The following is a 25797-nucleotide window of genomic DNA, read 5'->3' on the forward strand; positions in this document are numbered from 1 at the left end:
CTTGGCTCACTGCAACCTTTGCTGCCCGAATTCAAGCAACTCTCCTGCCTCAGCCTCCCCAGTAGCTGGGATTACAGGCACCTGTCACCATGCCCGGAGGAGCCAGTTTTACTAGGCAGGTACAGACTCAATGCCTAAACCAGCCAGGTCAGGACAAGAAAAGTCACAGCCCAACCCACTTGTGAATGCCAATGGGGACCGCCCAAAGAAACAGTTGATGAGCGTTAAGGCAGCGATGTCAGGCGACATTACCATGCTGGGTGCCCCCAGAAATGCAAGGATATTTCACAAGAAATTCAATCCTGTAATTCCCTACACTAACAAAGAGCCACGCACAGGGTCATTCTGAGATGCGGAAAATACATTCACAGAAATTACTTCCATTTATCAGGAAAATTCTTAACTAACTAGAATAGAATGAGAATTTGCACTCATAAAAAGAGTCTGAACCAACGAGAAGGGAATTTCTATAAACTGATACAGAGCACCCACCCAAAAAATCTACAGCAAATGTCGTATTAAAGGTAAAAGGTTAGAAATGTTTCCTTTACTCTCAAGAGAGAAACACAGATGTCCACTGGCATTCTTTTTTTTTTTTTTGAGATGGAGTCTTGCTCTGTTGCCAGGCTGGGGTGCAGTGGTGTGATCTCCGCTCACTGCAACCTCCGCCTCCCAGGTTCAAGTGATTCTCCTCCAGTAGCTGGGACTACAGATTCTCCTACAGTAGTTGGGACTACACACCTGGCTCATTTTTATATTTAGTAGAGACAGGGTTTCACCATGTTGGCTGGATGGTCTTGATCTCCCGACCTCATGATCCACCCGTCTCGGCCTCCACCTCCCAAAGTGCTGAGATTACAGGCGTGAGGCACTGCGCCCGGCCTGCTGGCATTCTTTCTTTTTTGCCAGCAACAGGTTTTAAAAAAGATATTACTTAAAATTACAAAAACTGAAAGGTAACGTCATGCCTGTGACTTTTATGCAGAAAGTTAGACTGTCTTGAAGACACAAAGAAGACTTAAGGAAATGGAAACGCCCTGTTCAGGAGCAGGGAGACTCATGGTGCAAGGACGCCAGTCATGCCAGGGAATCCACCAATTCAACGCCATTCAAACAACACCCCAATGAAGCTGCTGTGGACACAGAAAACCTGACTGTAAAATGTACACAGCAGAGCAAAGGGTTAAGAGCGGCCAAGACAATTCTGAGAAACGAACTGAGGGGCAGGCTCGACGGCGCTGCCCCCACAGCCGTGTGGTGTCGGTGCGGCCGTGGGGTGTTGGTGCGGCCATGTGGGGTGTCGGGGCGGCCGTGTGGGGTGTCGGGGTAGCCGGGGGTGTGTCAGCCGGCCGTGTGGGGTGTCGGGGCAGCCGTGTGGTGTCGGTGCGGCCGTGGGGTGTCGGTGGCCGTGGGGGTGTCGCGTGGCCGTGGGGTGTCGGGGCGGCTGTGTGGGGTGTCGGCGCGGCTGTGGATGGGATGGGTGCTGCTGAGAATGGAGCCCCCACTCAGACCCTAAGGACTGATGGCCAGAGAGACGCTGAGAAGCACTGGAGGGAGGACTGGCTGTCTGATGAAGGGTCTGGGGTGGCATAAAGAAAAAATAAAACCTGAATCCTGACCTCACCACAGAGACAAAATGTGGTTCAGGATATACTTAAGACATGAACGTAAAAAGGAAAATTTTAAATTTCAGAAGAAAATGTAGGAGAATATGTTTAGGACATTGAGAAAAGGAAAAACCCAAAAGGCCCAAGTTACAAAGAAAAAGAGAAACTAGAAGATTAAGCTTGTGTGGCACCAAAGGCATCATAAAAAGTCATAGATTAGAGGCATTTTCGATGGATATATTCAGCCAGGAATCAGCACCCAGGATTGTAATGAACTCTTATTACAAACTACTAAGAGAAAGACAAACGACACAAGGTGAGTCTGTAAGGCTGCAACCTCACTGCAAACAAGGCAAATGCAAATTCATGCCACAAGGAGACACCAGGTGTGTCTATCAGACAGGCAAAAGCCGGCCAAGACCGGTGTGGGTAGAGAGTGGCGAGATGGGGGCGCCTGCGCTTTAGAACAGAGGATCCTGTGGAAGGCCTGGGGCGACATCTACAAAAGCTGAAGGTGCAGGCACAGTTCACGCAGCAGCTTCACTCCAAGGCAAGGCGGCAAGAGGCACTCACGTGTATCCACGCTGAAGTACACGCACCACACACGTGCCCGTTTATGTGTATTGAGCACCTACTGTGTACCAGGCATTGGGTGTGGACAGGGTGGGAGGAGACAGTGGTTAACAAAGCCAGGTTCTTGCACGTGTGGCTCTCGAGCTCCAGGGGGGAGAGACGGGCTGGGCCAATGAACAAGTTACACATACAGCACGTCTGCAGTCCACAGTCCTCAGGAGAAAAATAAAGCAGGAAAAGGGAGCAGAGAGTCAGAGGGCAGCTGGGGAAGCCTGATTCCAGGTGGGGGCGTGGGGCTGGGGAAGCTTCTCGGAAGGTGCTGCTGGATGGGGGCTCTGAATGAGAGGGGAGTGGCCACCATATGCCGGAGAAGAGCTTCCCCACCGACGCCCAGGCTGGGGGCCAGGTGGGCCGGGGCCCAGCAGAGCTGGGTGCAGCAAGTGAGGGTGTGTTGGACGTGGGGCTCCATGGTGGCAGGGGCTGAATTCTGAGTTTGCTTATTAAAAAAAGGAACAAAAAGGAAGAAGAAATTAGAACCGGCCTCACTGTCCCCAGACAGGAGAATGGATAATGGAGTCACGGCAGATCGCAGAGGCGAAGGATAAAACCTAGATGACCACCAAAGATACATATTGAAGTCACAGCCAAAGAAACAGGCTTTGCAGGCCACGCATCTGTGACGGTGCCAACAAGAGGTAAAGGCCTCTAAGTGGGCACCACGTGTGTGCCAGGGCTCATGGCCAGAGAGAGAAAGTGTAACGTCACCAGAGGGAATGGAACCGGGGTGGGGTCTGGGGCTCGACCTCTGTAATTCCTTAAGCTGGGAACACAACACACACACACACACACACACACACACACACACACACACACACACACACACGCAGCGCTCTTATGTAAGTCTCTGTAAATTTTTACATGGCTAAAATGTTCCTTAATATGAAAAAAATTCAAGTGAAGCCAGTAAGCCACTCTGGATAGTCAGAACAAGAGGAGAGGAGGCTCGTTTGGTTAAGCCCTAAATCTGTTACCAGCAGTGTGAAGATGAACACAGCTACACAATAAGAAAACACGATGAAATCCTGTTTCTCCTGTTTTACATCAGCAATCCTGGTGGTAGGACCCAGGCACACACCATTCATGGCAGAACAAGAGAAGAATCTGACCTTTCCATCAGATTTCCATTCCCAGGCAGTGCTGCGTCAAGCTGCTGGGATGGGGGGAAAGTTCTGTGGAGATTCTGCAGGTGAGCAGGGCGGGGACAACAGCCCCCAGCCCCGACCGCAGGGCCCTCCGCCTCTCACTGCGGACACCGTGGGGGCCGTCCTGGGCACCAGGGAATGTGAGCAGCTTCCTGGCCTCACCCACTGGGACAAGCAGCACCCCTACTGTACCCCAGTTGCTCGTGGGGGGCAAAACCACCCCCGGCTGAGAACCACTGTTCTGTATCACCAGGGTGTCCAGCACCATGACGAACTCTCATCCCTCTATGGAAGAAAGATGGAAGGTTCTGGCAGCCTTCCCACCTGGCCAAGCTGGCCAGCTCCGATGGCTTCGGAGTGGCCTGTAAAATACCATCCCATCACAACAGTGATGTCAACTTCCCCGCTCTCCCCAGCAAAATGTTCTCACTGCCTCACAGTCCAGCTGACTTTTATTCTTTCTTTTGAACAGATAGTTTCAACACCCACTGACCTGATGCAGACACAGGTTCGTGCTGCTCTGTGTGGGGAGGAGACCCTCGGGGCCCCTTGGAAGCAGAAAGGGGCAGGCGGACTCACCGATGAGGGAGTTGAGGGAGGAGTAGGAGCTGGCGCGGCGCATCTTGTCGATGGTCTCGAAGGACAGGATGTGCTCCTCATTCTCGGGGCTGCCCAGGGTGCTGCTGGCGCTGCTGCTGGTGCTGAGGTTTCCGGGGGAGAACGCCACTGCACCGCCAGCTGCTCGAGACGCAGCGGGGTCAGTGCGGTGCTCCCGGGACCCTCCTTTTGGTCTTACAGTTAATGGCATGACTGAAATATGTATTTTCTTCTAAATAAAGCTCAGCACATCCAGGCACAAACACACCCTGGTACACACACACACCCTGGTGCACACACAGCGTGGTGCACACACACCCTGGCATGTACAGACACAACCTGGTGCACACACCCTAGCACACACCCTGGCGCACACACATCCTGGCATGTACACACCCTTGTACACACACACCCTAGTGTACACACACCCTGTCATACACACCCTGGTACACACATCCTGGCACACACACACCCTGGTACACACACACCCTGGCACACACACCCTGGTACACACACACTCTGGTGCACACACACCCTGGCATGCACACAGGCACAGGAACTCACTGATCTCCCTGGGAGCCAAGCTCCCCACCCGCAGACCACAGGTTACTGGGAGACGGGTGCAGGGCACGGCCCTCCAAGGAGCCACCACCTCGACTGCGGCTGCGCTTGAGCTCCCTGCCGCATTGGTAACAGGCCCGCTGGCTATTCTGGGGGCTGGCCTACGCCTCCTTGCCACGCTCAGGTCTGGAAGGGTGACTCATCACCATGTTGGCAGATGGGACTTCAGGGCACGCACTTAGACGGAGAAGGGGCAGGGGCAGAGTGGTGCTTGCTCAGATACAAAGTTTCAGAAAATACAACCCCAATCTCTCCCAAGCCAATAACCCGATTTCCAGGATCTTACATTCCTCTGTCAAACTCAGGTTCTGCAAAGATTTGTTGAGGCTCCTGGCTGTGGCGACAGCACGGATGTTTCCGTAGGAGCTCACGGAACGAAGTCTGGGGGTGCATGGGCTGTCTCGCACTGGGGTCAAACTTCCTCCCTCTGAGAAAGAAGGAGGACAAGTTACACTGGGCTTCCGGGTGGAGGCCGGCGTGTCTTCTGACACTCAGCAGCTGGGACACTCGGTGACGGCAGCTGCTACCTGTGCTGGAACGAACGTCAGAGCAGGGGCTGCACAGCTCAGGGAGACTCAGACACGAGCGGAGGCTCTGTGGGATAGCACTGGACAAACAACAACCGCTTGTCACTCTGTGGATATTAAATTACAAAAGACAACAGGGCAGAGGCTGGTGGCTGCGGCCTGTCCCAGTGCACACGAGGTGCGTGGTGACGTGGGCCGTGAGCCGCTCCCCGGGAACCGCAGCAGAGCAGTGGCCGGCCACACTCAGTCTGGCTCACCCTTCTCCCTTCCTGGGCTTCTTAGAAGCAGTGAGGCTTCACTGCTGATGACAAGCCCCTGCATGTGTGAGAAAGGACTCCTGACATGACTCACCAAGCCACGGAGCCAGCACAGTGTGATGAAATTATGAAATTACTCATCGCAGGAAGACGGCCCCTGCGCTTTTCTGCAAGCTCCTACTGCAGAAGTTTTGTCATACTTCAAGGTCTCTGTGAGTTTAATTTCCAAAGAGGGTAAAAAGAAAGGAAAAATGTAAGAGGGTCAGCGTGGCCCTCTTTCCTGCCCTTTTACATCTGGCAGGTGCCTAAAAAGATGAGAAAAACAGGGACCCCTTGAGGCAGGTATCTGAGAAACCTGTGCTTAGATTCTGCGAGAGTGAGCAAGCGGCTAGCAGTTCTGAGACTGGGCCGCGGCCTGCACTAGAACGCCAGGCGAGGTGCTCAGCGGGTTCACAGGAGAAGATGCCGTACCTGTGGTCGCTGGAGAAGGCAAGGGGTAGTTCTTTTCCTCTTCTATGAACTGCAGGGCCACGGTGCAAAAATTGCTTTCATACTGAACCACGAGATGACTCAGAGCCACCACCAGCTCCTGCCGAGAGGGAGAAGGGACAATAATGCTGGGGCTGGAAAATGATTTCACCAACAGAAAAAAGAAAGGTTAAGACAAAACCATGCAATTGGCATCAGAAACAGGGACCATCCCTTTTCGAACCGTCAGAGCAGAAGCCTTGGAATAGCAGAGTGCTGGGAGACGGTAGGCCACCGGCTCACGGGGGAAGCCCAGAATGCCTGCCAAATCCTCACCACTGCTAGATGCGCACGACGCATCGGGGTTCTCATAAGGACACGGTGAGTCACAGGACTCCAGAGAGGGAAAGGTAGGCCTCACAGCCTCTCGCTTACAGTCACCACTAGGTGAAAACACCGCTCTAGATCACACCCGATGGCTGGCGGCCTTTCTGAATCTGAGCACCCCAGGGCCGAGCGCAGCGGACAAGCCGAAGCCTGCTCTTTTCAACACACGTGAAACTTTCATTGGTAGATGCTTCTAGTCCCTGAGGGGGAACGGGAAACGTTGTAGAACTAAAATATCATCTTTAGGCCCAAATGCCTTGGTCCAAGGAAACAGACACAATTTGCTTCTCTTTTAGGACAGTTCAGTGCTGTGACAGGAACAGCTGGAGAGCCTAGAAGTCACTGGGAAACAGAAGGGGGACGTAGGTTTAAAAAGTAGAAAGAATGAGGCCGGGCACGGTGGCTCAAGCCTGTAATCCCAGCACTTTGGGAGGCCGAGGCGGGCGGATCACAAGGTCAGGAGATCGAGACCATCCTGGCTAACACAGTGAAACCCCGTCTCTACTAAAAATACAAAAAATTGGCCGGGCGTGTTGGCGGGTGCCTGTAGTCCCAGCTACTCAGGAGGCTGAGGCAGGAGAATGGCATGAACCCAGGAGGCGGAGCTTGCAGTGAGCCAAGATCGCGCCACTGCACTCCAGCCTGGGGGAAAGAGCAAGACTCCGTCTCAAAAAAAAAAAAAAAAAAAAAAAAAAGTAGAAAGAATGTTTTTTTCCCCTACGACAAACTTTCCCTGCCTTTTCTTTTTTCCTGAAAAGAAAAAAGATGGATTCTTAGCAGAAAGCCAAGCGCTGTGAGAGGACCCCTTGCTAGTTGCATGATGCCCCCATCTCTGCAGCGGCTGGATGAGCAGGCTCTGGAATGGGCACCCACCAGGGACCAGGGTCTTCTCGTGGCCACCCCACTCTCCATCTACACACTCTCTGTCCATGCACTCTCCCACCCCAGCCTATACACGCCCTGGGCTTCTTCCTATCATGCTTTGTGGTTTCCCTGATGCTGGCCCCTCACTCTCCTAGGTCCAGGCTGGCTGTCCAGCTGCCGGCTCTTCACCTGCACCCCAAACTCTCCCTGCCCTGTGAACTGCGGGCACTGTCTACTTTCCATTCAGCCTGCAGCGCCCTCTTGATTTGCGCCGATGGAACTGCAAGTCTCTCACTGCTCAGAATGGAGCCTTGGCATCACCCTCCACCCGCCCCTCCCACCCTGCTGGGCACCAAGGGCCATGGCCCAGTGTGCGTCTTCACAGCCACGGCCCATGCCCCGGTTCTGGCGCTCATCTCCAACGCCTAAGTCACTGTCCCAGGCTCCCCGGGCAAACCACAGAACCCCCGCTGCCTTCCCTGTGCAAGAGGAGTGAGGCACTGCCGAGACGGGGCCTCCGACAAAGCAAAACACCCACTGGGCCCCTTCCAGGGAAGATCAAGGCTGCACTTGTCTTCAGAAAGCACCGATTTTTTTCCCTTTCCTTCTGACATCAGGTGAGAAAAGCCACAGCTGGGCCCTGGCATGGATTAACATGCACCGAGCTGGTGGGCCTTTCGATTTAGGGGAGGCCAACAGGAGCCACGTCCATTATTCAAGGGGAATGTCCAGAGAGCACTCACTCCCGAACACACATCCTGCTGCATACGGGGGGCCTCCCTCGGAGGCCGCACATCCTGCTGGAGATGGTGGGCCTCGCTGTGGAGGCTGCCGCTGGGCACACAGCAAAGAGCTCTCCCTTGCGTCGGACCCTTCCTGCCTCTCCTGAATGGGCTGGGCTCTGACGGCAAGACACACACGCACCGGCCTTCTTTGGGATATTCATGCAGAACCCATCAGAGGGTCTGGCAGAGGTGCTCAGCCAGGTGTGGGAGCTCCCCTCTCTCTCAGCTTTTGCAAGATGATCTCGGCTGGTGTTGTCATGTGACCCCTTCCCCCTGGGGGCTCCCCAGCAGCACACACACGGGGAGGCCACATTAGTGGCCACGGGCTCCACACTGGCCAGGTTTCCCAGGTCCTCTGACCGGTCGCTTGTCAAAGCCATTGTCTGTCCTCCTGCTCCCTGGCTGGGGCTGAGCAGCCTCCCTCAAAAGGGAGGCAGCTTCGCCTGGACTCATACTTTCACCTGTCAGCTCAGCCCTTCCTGTCGGCTCCCCACCTTCAGAGTCCATGCGTGCTCCTAGAACCTGCTCCTTCATGGCTGGCCCCTTCAGCGAGGGGCAAGTCTGCTCTTCTGTTGCTCAGACCCAAACCCCCGGGATTCCCTGTCCTCTTCTTTTCTCGTACCCTCTCCACCTGTGAGCAAGTGCGGTGAGCTCCGCGTTCAAAGCGCAGGTGCCTCTTCCCTCCTGCACCGTCCCTGCAGCTGGGCGAGTGGCCCCTTTCACCTGGGCAGCCGAAGGCGAGGTCCTGCCCCAAAACCCCTCCAGGCCTCTGATCACGAACGACAAGGCTTGTGCCTGGCTGGGCCACCTGCCCCACTGCCCTCCTGGCCTCTTGTGCCCACGCCCTCTGATGGGCACGGCCCCTGCTCTGGGCCCCTCCCCGTGGCAAGGCCTCCCTGTGCCCCCAGCCCCACCCATACTGACTCTGCTCGGCTGCACCTCTGGCCCACCACTCTCACACCCAGCCCCTCCCCCAGCTGCTGGGGCACCTTCTTGAGAGAAGAGCCAGGGTTAGTGCCCTGCGGGGTCACTGAGGCCCCAGCTGGCCCGGCATGCGGCACGTGCCTGACAAGTGTGTTCTGGGTGAGTGCAGCCCTCCCTGCAGGGGTGTCGTCTGTAGCACATGGTTAGTTTCTAACCGTGAACTGGTGCCAGGACTCAAGGACATCTTTCTTGGGCACACGCTCTGCCCTGCTGGGGGCCCACACACTTCCTGGTGTTGACACGGCTGTACTGACCATGGGCTACCGGCCCACCTCGCCTCCACCCCTTGCCCACCTGCCCTGAGGGCCACCCACTCCACATTTCCAACAACACAGCACTGGCAAATATTTGTCTTGTGACCTGTGCTCAGGCATCATAAAACTCAGCTCCTGTGACCACGGCAGGCTCGAGCGGTGTCCTGGGAAGCATCTTGGGAAGCCAAGGCCTGGGATTACAGAGTGGATCACTTGAGCCCAGGAATTTGAGGCCAGCCTGGGCAACACAGCGAGACCCCATCTCTACAAAAAATACAAAAATTAGCCCAGCATGGTGGCACGCGCCTGTGGTCCCAGCTACTCAGGAGGCTGAGGTGGGAGGATTGCTTGAGCCTGGGAGGCAGAGGTTGCAGTGAGCCGAGATTGTGCCACTGTATTCCAATCTGGGTGACAGAGACTCTGTTTCAAAATAAAATAAAACAAATAAAATAAAATAGTATCTGAACAGTCCATATTTCCTCCTGAGGCCATGACAGGGAGGGAGTAAGCCCCAACCCAAGCCCTGCTGGGCCCGTCCCCATGTGCGACTCCTGCCCTGCCCAGCCCGGCCCCGGCAGAGGCTGGGGTGACACTGGGGGTTCTAGCCCCGCACCCCTGGCCTGGCCCTTCTTGAAGACGGACGGGTGGCTGCTGACTGCAGGTTTTGTACTTCAAAGACAAGTTGAAGTTCAAAATAATTTGGGGGCTAAGCTGAATTTGCTGACTTACAAATTTTGTCAAGTAAGCTCATTAAACAAGTCAACAAACAAAACCTACTTGGCCGTCGTTATCACTCCACACAGGAGAGGACACTTTTATTATTAAAAAGTAGGATGGATGTAACCTTTTTGGTATCCAGTACATGTTGCCTTGATGGAAAAGCAGCAGTAACAACCTCTTCTCTCCTGCCCCGGAGGCTGCCAGGAGCTGCTCAGCCAGGTCTGCTCCCCGACCCCAGCCCCACAGCAGGCTCAGGACGGTCCCTGAGGAGAGGCTGTGAGAAGGGGGCTGGCTCCATGCCCGCCAGGCTCCTTGGTGCTTGCGCCCGTGCCCAAGTCCCCTGCAGAGCACCGTGCCCGCCCATGGAGGTTGGTAAACAGGAGAGAAAAACAGCTGTGATGCAGCAGGACTCCATGAAGAGGATGGAGGCGCACCCCTGGAGTCGGCACCCCCCTCAAGAGTCAGCACACCCCCGGAGTCAGCACACCCCCCAAGCTGGCACTCCCCCAGAGTCAGCACACCCTCGGAGTCGGCACACCCAAGCTGGCACTCCCCCAGAGTCAGCACACCCCCTCAGAGCCAGCGCACCCCTGGAGTCTGCACACCCCCCCGAGTTGGCACCCTCCAGAGTCAGTGCACCCCCTCAGAGCCAGCGCACCCCCGGAGTCTGCACGCCAGTGCAACCTGCTTGGTCACAGGTGAGTGACAGTGTCTTTCTCTGACTCCTCACTAGCCTTCCTCCCTCCAGACATCACCCTGCCAGCTGAGGTTATCAGCTCTGTTGGCTGCTTCTCCTGCTAGAACGCAAACCTCCTGAAGCTGGGAAGCATCTCAAGTGCCTGACCTGGTACCCAGTGCGGGGAAGACACCAGGAAATACTTGCTGCAAGAGTGAATCCTGCTAGATTTGTAAGAATAGAGCACTTATTGAAGGCACAGCTAGAGCCTGGCACTCACAGCTCCTGCCTTCAGCCTCACCCCATTGCCCCTCCTGCCTGCTCAATGGTTCGGCCACATGGAAGGAAGGTGGCCCTGAGCCCCTCCATCTTCCCCATGCTTAGGCCTCCGCACATGCTCCTCCCACTTATCCAGCCCCTCCCATAACTCACCCTCCATAACCAGGTAAGAGCTGCCCCTCCACAAAAGCCTCTGCTGACACCCTTCCCACTCCGGTGCAGGCACAAGCACAGCTCTCAGGAGCTCCACAGCACTCCAGGCAGTACTTCTCCACAAGGCTCTGGTGTAATGACCTTATCCGTATCTGCCTCTTTGATTAGACCACGTGCTCCCAGAGGGCAGGGGCTGACATCCCCCTCTACACGCCCTGCCCAGCATCCCCGAGACTGCTGCGTCCTGGTTGGCAGCACCTCCTCTGAACCCCATGGTGTCCTCGAGGGCCATGTCTCCAGGATGCAGGTTCAGCAGGCAGCCGTGCAGGCGAGTGAACGCCGAACCACTCCCTGTGGAGGGTGAGCTTCATCTCAGTGCCCTAGCAGCCAGGACCGCACCACGGGACGACAACCCGGCCACGGGATGGCTCTTGGGGAATGCCTCACAGCTAACGTCCTCTCTATTTTCACATTGTTTTTGTGAAGAAGAAACAAAGCTTTCCTTACTTTAAAAAGAATTTTAACAGACAAACCCCTGATTTGCTGCTTTGATCAGTGATGTCCACTAAAGGTGAGTTGATGTGGGAAAAAGAATTTGGCAGGGGCCGAAAGAAGCCAGGTTCAGAAACCCGGCCACGAGGAGAACGTGAAGATAACGGAACCAACAGAAAAGGGTCCCCAGAATCTCGCTTCCTATCTTCAAGATTTCGTTAGAAAATGTAGCATACTCATGACTTGGGCTAATTCTAGAAGGGAACACACGATAGAACGTGACTTTCCACACTTCGTCTGGCTGAGGGAAACCTGTCCAGATCACGTCCCTCCCAAGTAAAGCAGAGGCATCTGCTCTCCCGACAAACAACCCCCAGGCCCCCGGACCACGGCCCGTCTCCTGATAAAGCCCATCTCCAAGAGGGAGCCACACACAGCCAGCGAGGGAATGCACGAGGGTAGCCAATGCCACCCGACAGGGAGACACAGACTCCCTGCCCATAGAGCAGCTCTGTGCTCCCGCTGTCGGATGAGTTCTCTGCAAGAACAGCCTTCGATCTCACTAGCAAAGGAGATCGGGAAACCAGTGTCTTCCTAAATGCCCCTTTTGCGCTGGGGTGGGTGGGGAATCTGAGGGTGTGTGGAACCAACTTTTTCTAGGGGTGTGAAACCTTGGACAATCATCTGTGATATTTCTACATCTAAACAGGTAAGTAAGTTTTCAAGTTTATAAAACTGTTTTGGCTGGGCTCGGTGGCTCACGCCTGTAATCTCAGCGCTTTGGGAGACTGAGGTGGGTGGATCACGAGGTCAGGAGATCGAGACCATCCTGGCTAACACGGTGAAACCCCGTCTCTACTAAAAATACAAAAAATTAGCCGGGCGTGGTGGTGGGCGCCTGTAGTCTCAGCTACTTGGGAGGCTGAGGCAGGAGAATGGCGTAAACCCGGGAGGCGGAGCTTGAAGTGAGCCGAGGTCGTGCCACTGCACTCCAGCCTGGGCAACAGAGCAAGACGCTGTCTCAAAAAAACAAAAACAAAAACAAAAACAAAAACAAAAACAAAACAAAACATAAAACTGTTTTGTTCAGTCGCTGACATACATGGGTGGTGGGGGGGACCCAGTACACAAACCTTCCTGCCGTCTGTGGGTGGCTGCGTCTCTTTGGAATGTGGTGCCTGTGTGTGTTGCTCCTAGGCAGGAAGGAGACTACTACACCAGCTGCCGGGAGGCGCAGCCTGCTAAATGCCTTTAAATGAAGCAAACACACGGGTGTCCGGTAAAGAAACGCATCTTGGAGAGAATGAAACATGTAAAGATCTGCTCTCGCAATGATAAGCATTGGAAACCGAGAGTAGAAACCGAGTGCTCCCTGCTGCCGTCAGGGCTGCGCAGGCTTGGCCCCAGGTGTTGTGGGGTCCGACCTGGGCGCCCTGCCGCTGCCGGGCTGGGGGTTCACGCACCTTTCGGACCATGGGGCTCCCGTCGCTGACCAGCTGGGCCAGCATCATGGCCACGTTGTGGTCGATGGTGGTGGAGTGGTCCGTCCTCTCTGCAGAGTTGCCCACGAACGTGCCAAGGGCGAAGACCGCCGCGCAGCGGACCTGCAAGGCAGCGGGGGGTCACGGGCATATCCCACGCCGGGCCATGCTGCAGCCTGCCTTTCTGCCAGGGCTGTGTGCAGGTGAATCCAACCCCACAGGCGCCTGCTGAACAGCTCTCCAGGCCCAAGGCTCTCCTCACACTACCAGAGTGGCGACGGGGAAGGAGGTGGGGAGCAGCAGGGGCAGCCGCCCAACTCCAGGGGCAGCCGCCCAACTCCAGGGGCAGCTCAGGCTGCAGAGGCGGGAGCTGCATAGCCCCGGGAACTGAAAGACCAAACCAGGCACTGGGGAATGTGCTGATGAATGAGGCAGGAGTTAGAGGAGGGGGCTGGGATGGGCCACAGAGTGTGGAGGGTGGAAAGAGGGGAGGGCGCAGGCACTCCTGGAGGCAGAGGGGCGTGGGGGCCCTGGAGTGCACTGAGCACACAGGGCTCAGCCAGGGGAGCGACACTGTGCTGGCCCTGGGGTCCGGGGACCCTGCCTTAGCCCTTGCCTCCGACACCATGTGGTCGTGGGGAGAAGTCACTGTCCCTGAGTCTGCTTCCTCAGCTCTAAAAATGAGCAACACCCTGTACCCTGCACAGGCCGATGGGAAGAGTGAAGGCAATGGTGCATGAAACTCCCAGAGTTCCAGCCCAAGGCCATTCTGCGGGCAGTGCCCCGCACCTTTCCCAGCTGCACCAGGCACGAGCCACTGGCCTGTCTCCTTCCCTGTAAAGTGGAGATCTAGCGGTCCCTGCCTTGCAGGCTGCAGTGAGGCCGCAGAGCAGCACCTGGACAGCGAGCGCGTGACCCCTGCCTCTGAGCTGCCCTCCGGGACCCCCGCTTGCAGCTGTGCCACTGTCCCTGGGAGCGCACTCTGGGCCTGGGCGCAAAATCCCCAGTGTCGTGGCTCTCTTCTCACCAAGGTCCCACTGTCCTACTCTTATTAGTGCGCAGCCCCTGAAGTTCCTGTACGTGTGGCCGGCCACAACCGCACGCGAGCAGACCTCTGCCTTACACCCCGCAGTCGGCAGCCAGGAGGACTGGCTCTGAGCGCCCGCCTGACTCACCTCGGGAATGGGGTCGGAAAGGAGGCTGTAGAGCTTCTCATGAGCGCTGTCCCTCACGCCGCACCACCTCGCCGAGTCGAAGTTCTGCCAGATCCTGCCGAGGCAGATGGCCACCCACTGGCGCAGCAAGGGGTGCGGGTCGTTGAGCTGCTCCAGGCAGATCGCAATGAGGTTTCCCTGCAGGCAGGCTTCCTGCAGAGGCGGGACCACAGACAGGTTGGCCTCTGCCTGCCAATGGCGGGCACGTGGTGGGCGCCTGCGCAGGACGACGGCGGCCACCCATTCTCGGGAAGCCTTGATTTGCTCAATCTTCCCCATTTTAAATTCCTCTGATTCATATTCACCCTGCAAATGGCTGGCTAGATGAAGGGCCGGAGCCTCTGCTGGACACCCCGTCCCCCATGTGGCACCATGTTTCACAGTGGGCCCAGCTCCTCTGCAATGCCAAGGGTGAGCTCTGGGGGCTGGGGGCGGCTGGGGTGCTCACCTGCCCCGTGTTATAGCTGTTGACGATCACAGCGAGAATGAAAGCTGTCATGGTCCTGTGTTCAGCCTGGAAAACAAAAACCAGTCTTGGTTGTCTCCCCTCAATGGAAACTCTCATTCCCAAAGTACAACAGTGTGATCCTTTCGGAATCTTCATGATATGTGTGGCACATAATTAAAGTAACAAGAGCCAGCTTTACTCCTGGATTTTAAGTGGACTCTACAAAAAAGAACAGCCGTTTTCAAAGGCCTCAGAGCTCCGGGCTCGCCTCCCGGAGTGAACAGACTGCTCCTTGGAAGGCCTAACACTGCAGGACAGGCACAGACCTGGTGGCTGCCTCCTCTGTCAGAGGCCAGCCATGGCTGTCAGTATGAAGCAACTGGACCTCACCTCCCCAGCCTGCCCAGCACTCTGTGAGCACACGGTCCTGCAATCAGGGGCTTTGGCAGCAAAAGGCATGGAGGCAGCGCTCTGTGTTTCACTGGTTTCTCCTTTCTGCTCTTCTACTATGACTCATTTTCATTCTCTCCTTTCCTCTGTGCCTCTGCTGACCTGGAAACCAGAGTCTATTTGTAACTTTTTAGTGGTGCCTTAGTTTTTTACGTGCACATCGCACGGCCTAGTTTGTCCTACATGCCTCTCGGATTATTGCAGGGCTCCCAGGGTGCCTGATTCCTCCTCTTGTTTAACCCTCCAATTCGCCATGAGTATTCTTCATTTTTACAAAGCTTTCGATGTGCCAATACGTGTGCTAACTTCTTGGCTTTTTGCCGTGTCCTGCGTCTTGCTTTTCCCTCCTGGTTCCGTTTCCTCCTCGCTGACATGTGGTCTTTCTAGCCATCATCTGTGGGGTTCAGAAGGAGTAAACTGTTGGTGTCTGAACACTGCTTACTGCACCCCCATTCCTGAGTGGCGACTGAGCTAGGTGCGGGTGACCCGACCATGGTGGCGTTCCTCGCACGCCGAGGGCTCCCCTGTCCTCTGCCGAGAGCCGCTGCTGATGAGAGGTCCGCTGTTGGGGCCAGTGCTGTCTCCTCCTTTGCTGATAACGTTTGTTTTGGGGACTTTTAAGGTTTGTCTTTATGCCTTGATATTTGCTGTTTTCATTATGACGTGTCTGTGTACGAATTTGTTTCTCTTTAACCTTCTCAGGATTCATCCTGCTTTTAAAATCGGAACTCTCCTTTCTTCAAATCTGGAAAATTCGCAGCCACTATCTAATCAAAAACCACTTCTCTGCTTATTCTCCTCTCTCATTCTGAACCATGCTGGCTACATGGTGAGTGTTCCCAGCCCGGTTCTTAGCCCGGCTTTCATATCTTCTCGCTCAGCTTCACGGACGGCGCTCCAGGTGGCTCCTTCACGAATCCTCTCCTTGGCTGTCTGTTCTGTGATTTAATTCATCTCCGGAGTTTTCAATAACAGTGCATGTCTTTTCTTTTTTACAGCTTCAATTTGTTTTTTCAGATCTGCTTATGAGTTTAGAAAAATCAATCGTTTCTGAGGATGAGTAGGAAGCACTGAATGTTTTCTCATAACAGGCACAAAGCACTGAAGAAACAAAACAATGGTTGATGGTTTGACAGACTCATACCAAATTCTTTCTAGTCAGTCATTTAAGAATATTTATATTATTTATTTATTTAGTGGAGACAGGGTCTCACTCTGTTGCTCAGGCTGGAGTGCAGTTGTACAATCACAGCTCATTGCAGCCTTGACTTCCCTGGGCTCAGGCGATCCTCCCACTGCAGCCTCCTGAGTAGCTGAGACCACAGGCGTGTGCCACAATGCCCGACTAATTTTTTTGTATTTTTGGTAGAGACGGGGTTTCACCATATTGCCCAGGCTGGTCTCGAACTCCCGAGCTCAAGCAGTCCGCCAGCCTTGGCTTCCCAAAGTGCTGGGATTACAGGTGTGAGCCGCTGTACCCAGCCTCCTTTTCATTCTTTCAAACCCGGCTGTGTCCTCAAAACTTCCGCAGGCTCGTGGCTGAGGTGGGGCCGTTCATGTGAGCTTAGCTCACCCTCGTGCCCAAGTCGCCAGTGAGCATTCTTCCTCACTTCTTCATGTGGGATTTGCTTTCTTCCTTACTCTTAAGAATGGGAAGTGATGGTTTCCAAAACTGATACGAAGTATCAACTTTAACTGCCTGTGATGTTTCAATACAACACAAAGGGCATATACTGTTTACCTTTTGGAAAATAGTCCTGTTTTGTGTTTTAAAAAATCATTCAGCTTAGAAAACCAACTAGGGGGTGAAATTGCATACAAAAGATCCTGTATACAGCCAAAGCCATCGAACACTGCGTAAACTGGCTAATATATTTAAATATTCTGGCAATATTAAGTTATGTTAAAGAATTATTTAGGATATATCTATTTTGTTCTCATTATTAAGCTGGGAGTTAGAAATAAAACATTATGAAACATTTATAGAATAACTGTATACCCTATTCATGGATTACTAATTTTCAAACAATTTATTACAATAAAATATACTGAAAACTTAAACTTTCAAACAACCTTCTTTCCTTCCTTTCCTCTCTCCCTTCCTTTCTGAAACGAGGTGCTTCAATATCTTGTGCTCCAAGACCTTCCTAGGCGCCTGAACTATCATATTGTAGATGTGCGAGCGCTCACTAGTCTAAAGCAGTGGACAGCAGGGAGAGTGGATTTGACTATTTTGCAAAGAAGTGCCAGTGAAAAGAGATTAAAATAAACTAAAACCACCCATGTGTCTGGGTTAACTGAGCTCTTGTTTAGAGACAGACATGAAACAACAGCTGCACTCATGGTACTAAGCAAAGGGCCGTGTCTAATGTGAAGCAGTTGCTGACCCTGTAGACGTGGCCCCTGCTGTGACCCTTGACCTTTCTCCTGTAGCCCCCGTCAAAAGGCCCCACCACAGTGCAGCGTGTGGGCAGAGGCGGGTGCTGAGTCCCAAGCCCGTGGAGAGCGTGCTGCCCCATCCTTACTGGCATATAGGGGTCCGCCAGGACTGACAGGAAGTACTTGTGGCCGTTGTCCTTCACGAGGTCCGCCTGGCATGACTGGAGAGAAAGAGACAGGAGAGGCAGTGAGTGCAGCGTCCCGCAGATGCCTCAAGCTTCTCGTGGTGCGTGAACGAATGAGGACAGGGACTTCTTATACTTCAATTATTTCCTCCTCTCAAGCTCAGTTTTCATTTGAAAAACAGTCGCAGCCGGTGCCTGCAGACATGCTTTCCTTGGCTAAGAAGGGGAGGGATCCCATGAATGCCCCGAGGAAAGCAGCTCCCAGACATTTTTTCACACCGTCAGGCCGCCTGCTGGGGGGCGCCCTGAAGCCCCTGCCTGCACCCCGCTCCTCTCCAGGGGGCCCGCTCCCCACCTCTGCCCTCCACACTGGAGCACATCCATCCAGCACTCACTCAGAACCAGCCTGTTGGGGCAGACCCAGTCCCGCTCAAGCTTTTCTTGGGGGTTTGCTTGGACTTACAAAATGCTGAAAACTAATCGTGTGTGAGGCAGTAATTCCCAGTGATTTGTGTGCACCGTCCCACTTGAGCAGGCGCTTCCCACTGGCCCGACTCATTCACCCTCAGGGGCAGCCCCAAGGTGGGAGGTTTCCTGGTGCTAAAGCTGCTGTCAGGCAGGCAACCTTCCCGTGCTTCGGGCCATTCTGTGCCTGTCTACACATTCACAGCCACGCGGCCGTGGCTCGCCACAGTCGTGAGGACCTACTGTGTGCTGTCAGCACAATCACAGCCACGCGGCCATGGCTTGGCACAGTTGTGAGGACCTACTGTGTGCTGTCAGCACAATCACAGCCACGCGGCCATGGCTCGGCACAGTTGTGAGGGCCTACTGGGTGCTGAGCACTAGGTATTCGTGCCCTGCTCACAGTTCCTGGAGGAGCAGGTCCCATCCATGGTGGCAGTGAGAGACACCATAAGGTGCTTGGAAAGCGGGGGGAGGGAGGGTCTTGTACTTTTTGGAGACCTCTCTATGCTGATGACCAGACAGAACTGTCCAGGGCAGTGAGGGAAGAAGGGGAAGGGTGGGATCGAGGGAAAAGACTCTGTACTGCAAGGAAATGGCAGGTCCAGGCCTGGGATGTGGGAGGGGGAGGGGAAAGGGGCAGGGCATGCAGGGGCAGGGTAGGTGGGGGCAAGGGCAGGGGAAGGGCAAGCAGGAGCAGGGCAGGCAGGGGCAGGGCAGACAGGGGCAGGTGGCGTTGGGCAGGAGGGGCTGCAGAGACCAGCAGGAGCTGCAGCTGGGAAGGACATGGCAGGTGGGCTATGGGTCAGACAGGCTGGGCTGGAGCTGGGTCAGCAAGGACAGAGGACGGAGATGATGCCAGGGATGCGAGGATCCAAGTGGAGGGCTGCCCACTGAAGAGGTGGGTTGCGTTTTCATCCTGGAGGGGTTACAGTGGGGCACAGTGCAGCTGAGGCATCGATGATGAGACACAAGCAGGACTGCTCCAGGGCACGCACAGCCGAAACGCAGAAGCTGACCCAAGCCAGGCTTCTAACATGAGAAGTCACCGCTTATCGGGTGGTGCTGAAGACCACTTTCAGAGGGCAAGGCGGGGGACGGGGCCTGGGGAAGGAGGAGGGATGGGCCCCTAGAGGAAAGGGCTTCCAAGGGTCCTGTGGGCGTCCTGGAGGAAACAGGCCGGCTCTGAGGCTGGCAGTGTTACCGGAAGCCCGACCACACCAGGCTGCCTAACTTGGGGGCACTTCTGCAAGTGCTGGTTCTGGAAGGCAACAACATGATCATGCCTTGGATATTCCGGGGTAACGATAATACTTTGGGAGGTTTTTTGCCCAAAACCCGAGGAAAAGGGGCACGATTTGAAACAAAACTAAGTTTCAAGTCCAGATTCTCCCTCTTACTAGTCAGGGACCCAGGTAAAGTTTTAAAAATCTGTGCTCAGCCGGGCGCAGCGGCTCATGCCTATAATCCCAGCACTTTGGGAGGCTGAGGCAGGCAGGTCACGAGGTCAGGAGTTCGAGACCAGCCTGGCCAACATGGTGAAACCCTGTCTCTACTAAAAAATACAAAAATTAGCAGGGTGTGGTGGTGCACGCCTGTAGTCCCAGCTACTCGGGAGCCTGAGGCAGGAGAATCACTGGAACCCGGGAGGCGGAGGTTGTAGTGAGCTGAGATTGCACCACTGCATTTCAGCCTGGGCAACAGAGCAAGACTAGGTCTCAAAAAAAAAAAAAAAAAAAATCTGTGCTCAGGTCGTGGAATCAGAGATGAAACCACGCATGTCAAAGCAGTCTGAAACTGCAGTGCAACGTACAAATCATGGATGTTGTGTGTCTTGGAGAGGGACCCACAGAGCATGGGTTTCTAGGATCAATACCTAGAAACTGATCAGTGACAGACATTGCATCCAGAGTGAGGCGTGCGTTCTGCCAGCTCCCAGCATGCTCCTCTCCAGAGGACGAACGCCATCCAAGGACAGAGGGCCGGAATTTTAAGAACTGGATGCCTGAGGATCAAGAAGAGAACGGCTCTCCAGTGCAGCCCTGCACGGCTGGCCCTTTCCCACTGAGGCAGGAGTGGTTTTGCAGAGGGAATCTGCTGGTTATGCAGCCCAGAAGCCCCTAGCCCTGCCATTTCTCAGGGGTGCTCTTATAATGAGGTGTTTCTGCCTCACATCAATACACTGATGAGGTGGGTTATGGGCTGGGCTGCCGGAATGAGAGCTGAGTGCGATGGGGAGCGGGTGGTCAGGGAGCCGGGCGCCAGCCTCAGATCGCAAGCTGCTCCCCCGAGCTGAGGAGGCCAATTAAGCAGGCAATTTTCAAGCAACAACTGGCTTTAGCTGAAGGTTTTGACAAATAAACTGAGACGCATCGACCGCTGTCCATGTAAAGACTCAGCCCAGAGGGCCAGGGCCGCAGAAAAAGCACCGGGTTCTGAGAATGAAGGCATCTTCCTTTGTTTTAGGCAGAGGTTCCACAAGTCAAATCGAAGCCCACACATTCACAGTGAAGCTCCTCAAACATGTCTCATGAGCGCGTAACACAGCATCGCTGACTCAAATCTTACTAATTCTGAATTTGAGGCAAGCAAATCAGGGTGGGAGAACTTAGATGTGCCCTTGGTATTGGAGTCTGGCAACTGTGTGGTGTATACTACCAGATCTCTGTTTTGATATGGTCATTGTGCCAGGTGGGAACCACGGCTGATGATGCCTTTTAATACCTTTGTCAGCGCTTGGCAGGGGTCATTTACGTATCTGTTTAATACATAGATTTTCACTAACTTAAACCGCCCCCACCCTCCCCGCAGGCAGAAACCTGGGAGCCCCCACTTCGCCGGCTAAGGGGACTGGGGTGGACTCTCTCGGCTGCTGCTCACTCGCCCAAATTACAAGCACACTTAGACCAAGGGCCTTGTTAAACAGAAGAGGGAACGAGACTTGAAACCACACACATGCAGAATGGCAGCCAGCTGGTGACGCACATACCCTGCATGGCACGGGCTTGATGGGAAGAGCCGGCAGGCGACACACACACCCTGCACGGCACGGGCTTGATGGGAAGAGCCGGCAGGCGACACACACACCCTGCACGGCACGGGCTTGATGGGAAGAGCCGGCAGGCGACACACCCACCCTGCACGGCACGGGCTTGATGGGAAGAGCCGGCAGGCGACACACACACCCTGCGTGGCACGGGCTTGGTGGGAAGACCTGGCAGGCGACACACACACCCTGCATGGCACGGGCTTGATGGGAAGAGCCGGCAGGCGACACACACACCCTGGGCGGAGGGGCTTGGTGGGAAGACCCAGCAGAGACTCGGGGCTCAGATGAGCGGCATGGTGCCGGCAGCGCGAATCTGCCAAAGCCGCCCTCTCAACAGGGTCCATCTTGCTGTGCTTGTTTTCTCCCAGATCAAGCTATGGTGGTGACATGTTAAGGCCAGAGTAGAAAGCAGGTGGAGAGGAAAGAGCATGAATATGAAATTTTTTTTTCTGAGCAAGCCCCCTTCCCTCATCACACATTGAAGCCAATTTTGATTCTTCTGTGTCTCAGGATTTCAGGAATTTATATTTTTTTAAATGGGGAAAAGGGAGGTGAGGAAGAGAAGAGCGAACACAAAGTGGGAAGATGCAAGCATGTATTCGTTGTTGCAGCAACTAAAGATGTGGTTTGCAAGCAGATAGGACAATGGGGCAGAGACCAGGAGGAGCCCTTGGCCAAGGCCCTGCCTTCTACAAGGTGCACCTGTAAGGCCAGGGCGGGCTTTCTTCCTCTGAATATTCTGGCAAAAGATGTCATGGGAAGAGACCCTCCCTTTATTCTTCTTAACAAAGATTTTAAGGATTATTTTATGGAGAAGCAGGAACACAAGAATTACGCCCAGGCTAACAGACCACCGTGCCTGACGGAGGAGGCTTAAGGAGGCAGGATGATGAGCCAAGCCCCGAGCGATTTCACGCGAACACCCGACCACACGCGTTCTGATGTGAACACAGAGACAATCACAGAGATATGGGGCCATGTTTCATGTCCACTGGGTAGAAGAGTTTGGTCCTTGTTATGAGCAGGGGTGCTGGGAAGGAAAGAAAGTTTCCAACAAGAAAATGGCTCCTGAGTGAGCCTTCGGTGGTGTGTTACCATAACATGAGGATGCTACCGGGGAAGTCATCTGAAGGCCGATGGAGGGCTGTGCTGAGATGTTTATATTCGCAAAGTTTTCACAATGGTGGGTGCCAATAAAACTGGTAATGCCTAGGGAAATAATACCAAAGTAGGGATTTCTGTTCACCAGTCACAAGAGCTCACTGCTCTTCACGATTTCGGCAGAACATCCACCGAGCAGTGGAAGACAAGCTTTCCCCCTGAGACCTTCACCCCTGGGCATGGTGCATTCCCCACTCGCCAAGTGAGGCAAGATATTTAAACATAAATATATATATATTAATATAGACATATTGATTTTCTGTAAATGGTTACTTCTAATCCCAGTGCTTTGGGAGGCCGAGGCGGGCAGATCATGAGGTTAAGCGATGGAGACCATCCTGGCTAACACAGTGAAACCCCATCTCTACTAGAAACACAAAAATTAGCTGGGTGTGGTGGCGCGTACCTGTGGTCCCAGCTACTTGGGAGGCTGAGGCAGGAAACTCGCTTGAACCTGGGGGGTGGAGGTTGCAGTGAACCGAGATCATGTCACTGCACTCCAGCCTGGTGACAGAGCAAGACTCTGTCTAAAGAAAAAAAAGCTCTTTAGTTATTCTCAGGCCAGACACACCCACGTCTACAGTGGCCCTGAATGCTGTATCTGATGTCCATAGCAAAATCACTGGCATGCTTTCCATCTTTTTCAATCTTTTCCGTACCTGTCCTAAAATTTGTAGGCATCAAGGATCAAACATTAAAATGCTATAGACAGGTACAGACTGAGATGTCCTCTGCCCCTACATGTAATCCTTATTTCACTGCCCATCCCTTCCGGGGGACCCGCTGCTCAGCCCGGGGCTGACTTGGGTCCACGTCTGTATCTCTGCACGTCTGCAAAACTTCCCCAGCACAGACCGAGTGCTGTCCTGCCGGGCCTCACGCACTGTCCCTGAGGCCACACTGAGTCATGGTAAGCAATGCCCTCCCCTGTGTGGCATTGACAGTGAGATTCTTCACAGTCTGGTGTCAATAACCCAGCAGTGTGACAGTGGTGACTGAGAAACATCTCTGAATAAAGAAACTCATCTTCCCCTTTCTCCTCAGCTCCTCAGACTTTGGGGCACACCGAGCTCATTTTTTTTGCAGCTTCGGGAATGTGGCCGACACACCAAACTCATTTTTTTGCGGCTTTGGGAATGTGGCGAGCTCCCTCTGCCTGCTTGGCCTTTGTCCTCTCTGCCTGGGGCCCTGCCCCCAGGCAACAGCCTCTGCAAAGGCTTCTCTCCCCATCCTTTGCAGGGACTTGGACTGCACTTCCCAAGCTGCTGCATTTGAGTTAGCCATTTCCACCCTCCACCTTCCGGGCTAGATTTCAGCTCTGTGAGGAGAAAAACACGCATTACTAGTCTTTATTAGTCCCAGGAGGCAGCACGGCCTGGTTCCTATTAGCCGCTCAGTAAATGTTTGATAAATGAATAAAAGAACCCATGTTTGGGCTGTGGAGAAACATCACAATTCCAGATCACGTATGCCAATCACACCCAGGATCTGCTTCCCACTTGAGAGCTGCTCTGTCTGAGGTGAGCAGTGGAGGGGCTCCCAGTGCCCAGTGCTGCCAGTGGCAGGGCCGGCAAAGGAGCCCTTGGAACCACACAGAGCCCCGGGCATTTCTGGCTGGAGTAGGTGTCTGAGCTGGAGCCTTCTGGACCTGCAACGAACCCAGCCTTGACCTCAGGTCAAAACTGTGGTGCCCTTCTCATCCAAATTCTAATACTAAGAAGAGGAAATATAGTAGCGAAAGAGTGCGGGACAGGAGCCAGTCACGAGCAGGGGGAAGTCAGGCTGGGGGTGCCCCCCGAGCCTCCTCAGTGGTGGGGGGCTCGCTCTTGGCTGACCAGGCTCCCTATCCCCTCTCCCTTGCTCACACCCAGCAGGCTGAGCTGGGATTTGATCAGGTTCCAAGCAGCCTAACCATCAATCATGGGGTCCTGAAGTTGCCACACAGAGACAGCCTCTGTGGTCGCCCTCGGCACAGCCTCCCGTGCCACCTCCACCCGCCAGGGCCCCGTTGTGCCCATCCATCTTGCAAAGGGCGAGCCGTCACCCCCGCCTGCACTCGGTCTAGTCTGCCTGGGTGCAGGCGAAAGAGCCTGGAACTGGGATGGCTGGGCGGACAGCCCCCTCCAGGTTCCTCTCTCTTTTGTTCATTTCATTCTTGGCAACCCAGAGGCAGCTGATACAACTGTCTCCCTCCGGCCAAACACCTCCCACCTTCCCAGGGGACACCGACAGACCCAGTTCCCTGCAGCCTGGCCTGTCACCAATGTGCATGTCACCTGGCCTGGTCTCTTCTGGGGCGGGTGGTCTCCCAGGACCAACCCAGTGCCGGGACAGGTGGCCCAGCTTGTGTGGTCCGGCTTCCATGGGGGTGGGAGGAAGGGGCCTCTGCCTTCTTGGTCTGCGGTTCTCCTGGGATAGCATGAGGGTGTGTTAGAATCTGCCCGGAGTAAAACCCATTCTGAGGGCTCCACACGGAACTAGGAGGGTGGCTAAAAAGAGGCCATTCTGCACAGCAGTGCTACTTTCCAAATGACGAACCACCACCCGGAGTCCCCTCAACGGCACTTCCTCGCTGATGACAGCTTCTGTGGAAGATGCTGGCTTCACAAATGTGTCCCCTCAACAGCCCCTTCTCGCCGATGACAGTTTCTGTGGAAGTCGCCAGCTTCACAAACGTGTCCCCTAGCAATGCAATCTTGTTGATTTTCTGCATATCACAACCTCTAGTTTGGAAATTCCATGGACCATCAAGGCAATTAAACTATGTGTGGAGCAGGGGGAATGCCAGGTGACATTTTTGCCGTTCCTGGGACTCACCCAACTCTGGGCACAGATGCGTTCCTGAGTACTGCTCAAGGGTCCCTAAGTGGCAAAGCTCCCCACAGAAAGAGTAAGACTGTTTCCACCTCGTCCACTGACAGTCAGCTGGAAGATGGTACTGCAGGAAGGTTAGCTCAAGAAGGGGCAAACTGAAAGAAGGAATACTAAAAAAATCCCAGAAATGCAAAACAAAACGTAATAAAACAACTCCAAGACTAAGCCTTATAAAATAAGCCTATATAAATAACAAAAGGAAATTAAAATAACTATATTTAGACCCTAAAGAGATAATGAAACTGCAGGAAGGAATAAGTTTAACCACAGACATAAAGCAGTTTAGGCAACAAAATCCTAGCACATCCAAGCGACTTCCTTCCAAAGAGCAGCCCATTCCGGAAGGGGCAGCAGCAGCGGCTTCACCTAGGGGAAGCCTGACTTCAGCCAGGTCAGCTCCACCTCAGCCAGGGACCCAGGCCAGCGCCACCAGGGATAGCACACATCCTTGTTACGACGGGACCAGAAGGGCACTCCCCTCTGTGGTCTTCCTCTTCAAACCCCAATCTAATCAGGATAAAAACATCGGGCATGGCCACGCGTGGGGGCTCACGCAGTCAGGAGATCGAGACCATCCTGGCTAACATGGTGAAACTGCATCTCTACTAAATAAAATACAAAAAAGTTAGCCGGGCGTGGTGGCGG

The 25797-nt window shown here is 54.3% G+C and overlaps 1 protein-coding gene across 1 annotated transcript in view; it reads right to left on the minus strand.

Annotated features, from left to right (window-relative positions):
- RPTOR (regulatory associated protein of MTOR complex 1) overlaps positions 1–25797 on the minus strand; it is a 412605-nt gene that overhangs the window by 68412 nt on the left and 318396 nt on the right. Inside the window, exons 14-20 of the mRNA XM_030827216.1 lie at positions 17565–17639; positions 14590–14655; positions 14103–14294; positions 12910–13050; positions 5856–5973; positions 4887–5027; positions 3962–4120 (exon numbers count right to left, since the gene is read on the minus strand). Of these exons, the coding sequence (XP_030683076.1) occupies positions 3962–4120; positions 4887–5027; positions 5856–5973; positions 12910–13050; positions 14103–14294; positions 14590–14655; positions 17565–17639 (892 nt within the window). The remainder of the gene's footprint in view (positions 1–3961; positions 4121–4886; positions 5028–5855; positions 5974–12909; positions 13051–14102; positions 14295–14589; positions 14656–17564; positions 17640–25797) is intronic.

Source organism: Nomascus leucogenys, chromosome 14 (assembly GCF_006542625.1).
Source record: "Nomascus leucogenys isolate Asia chromosome 14, Asia_NLE_v1, whole genome shotgun sequence".
Taxonomy (NCBI): domain Eukaryota; kingdom Metazoa; phylum Chordata; class Mammalia; order Primates; family Hylobatidae; genus Nomascus; species Nomascus leucogenys.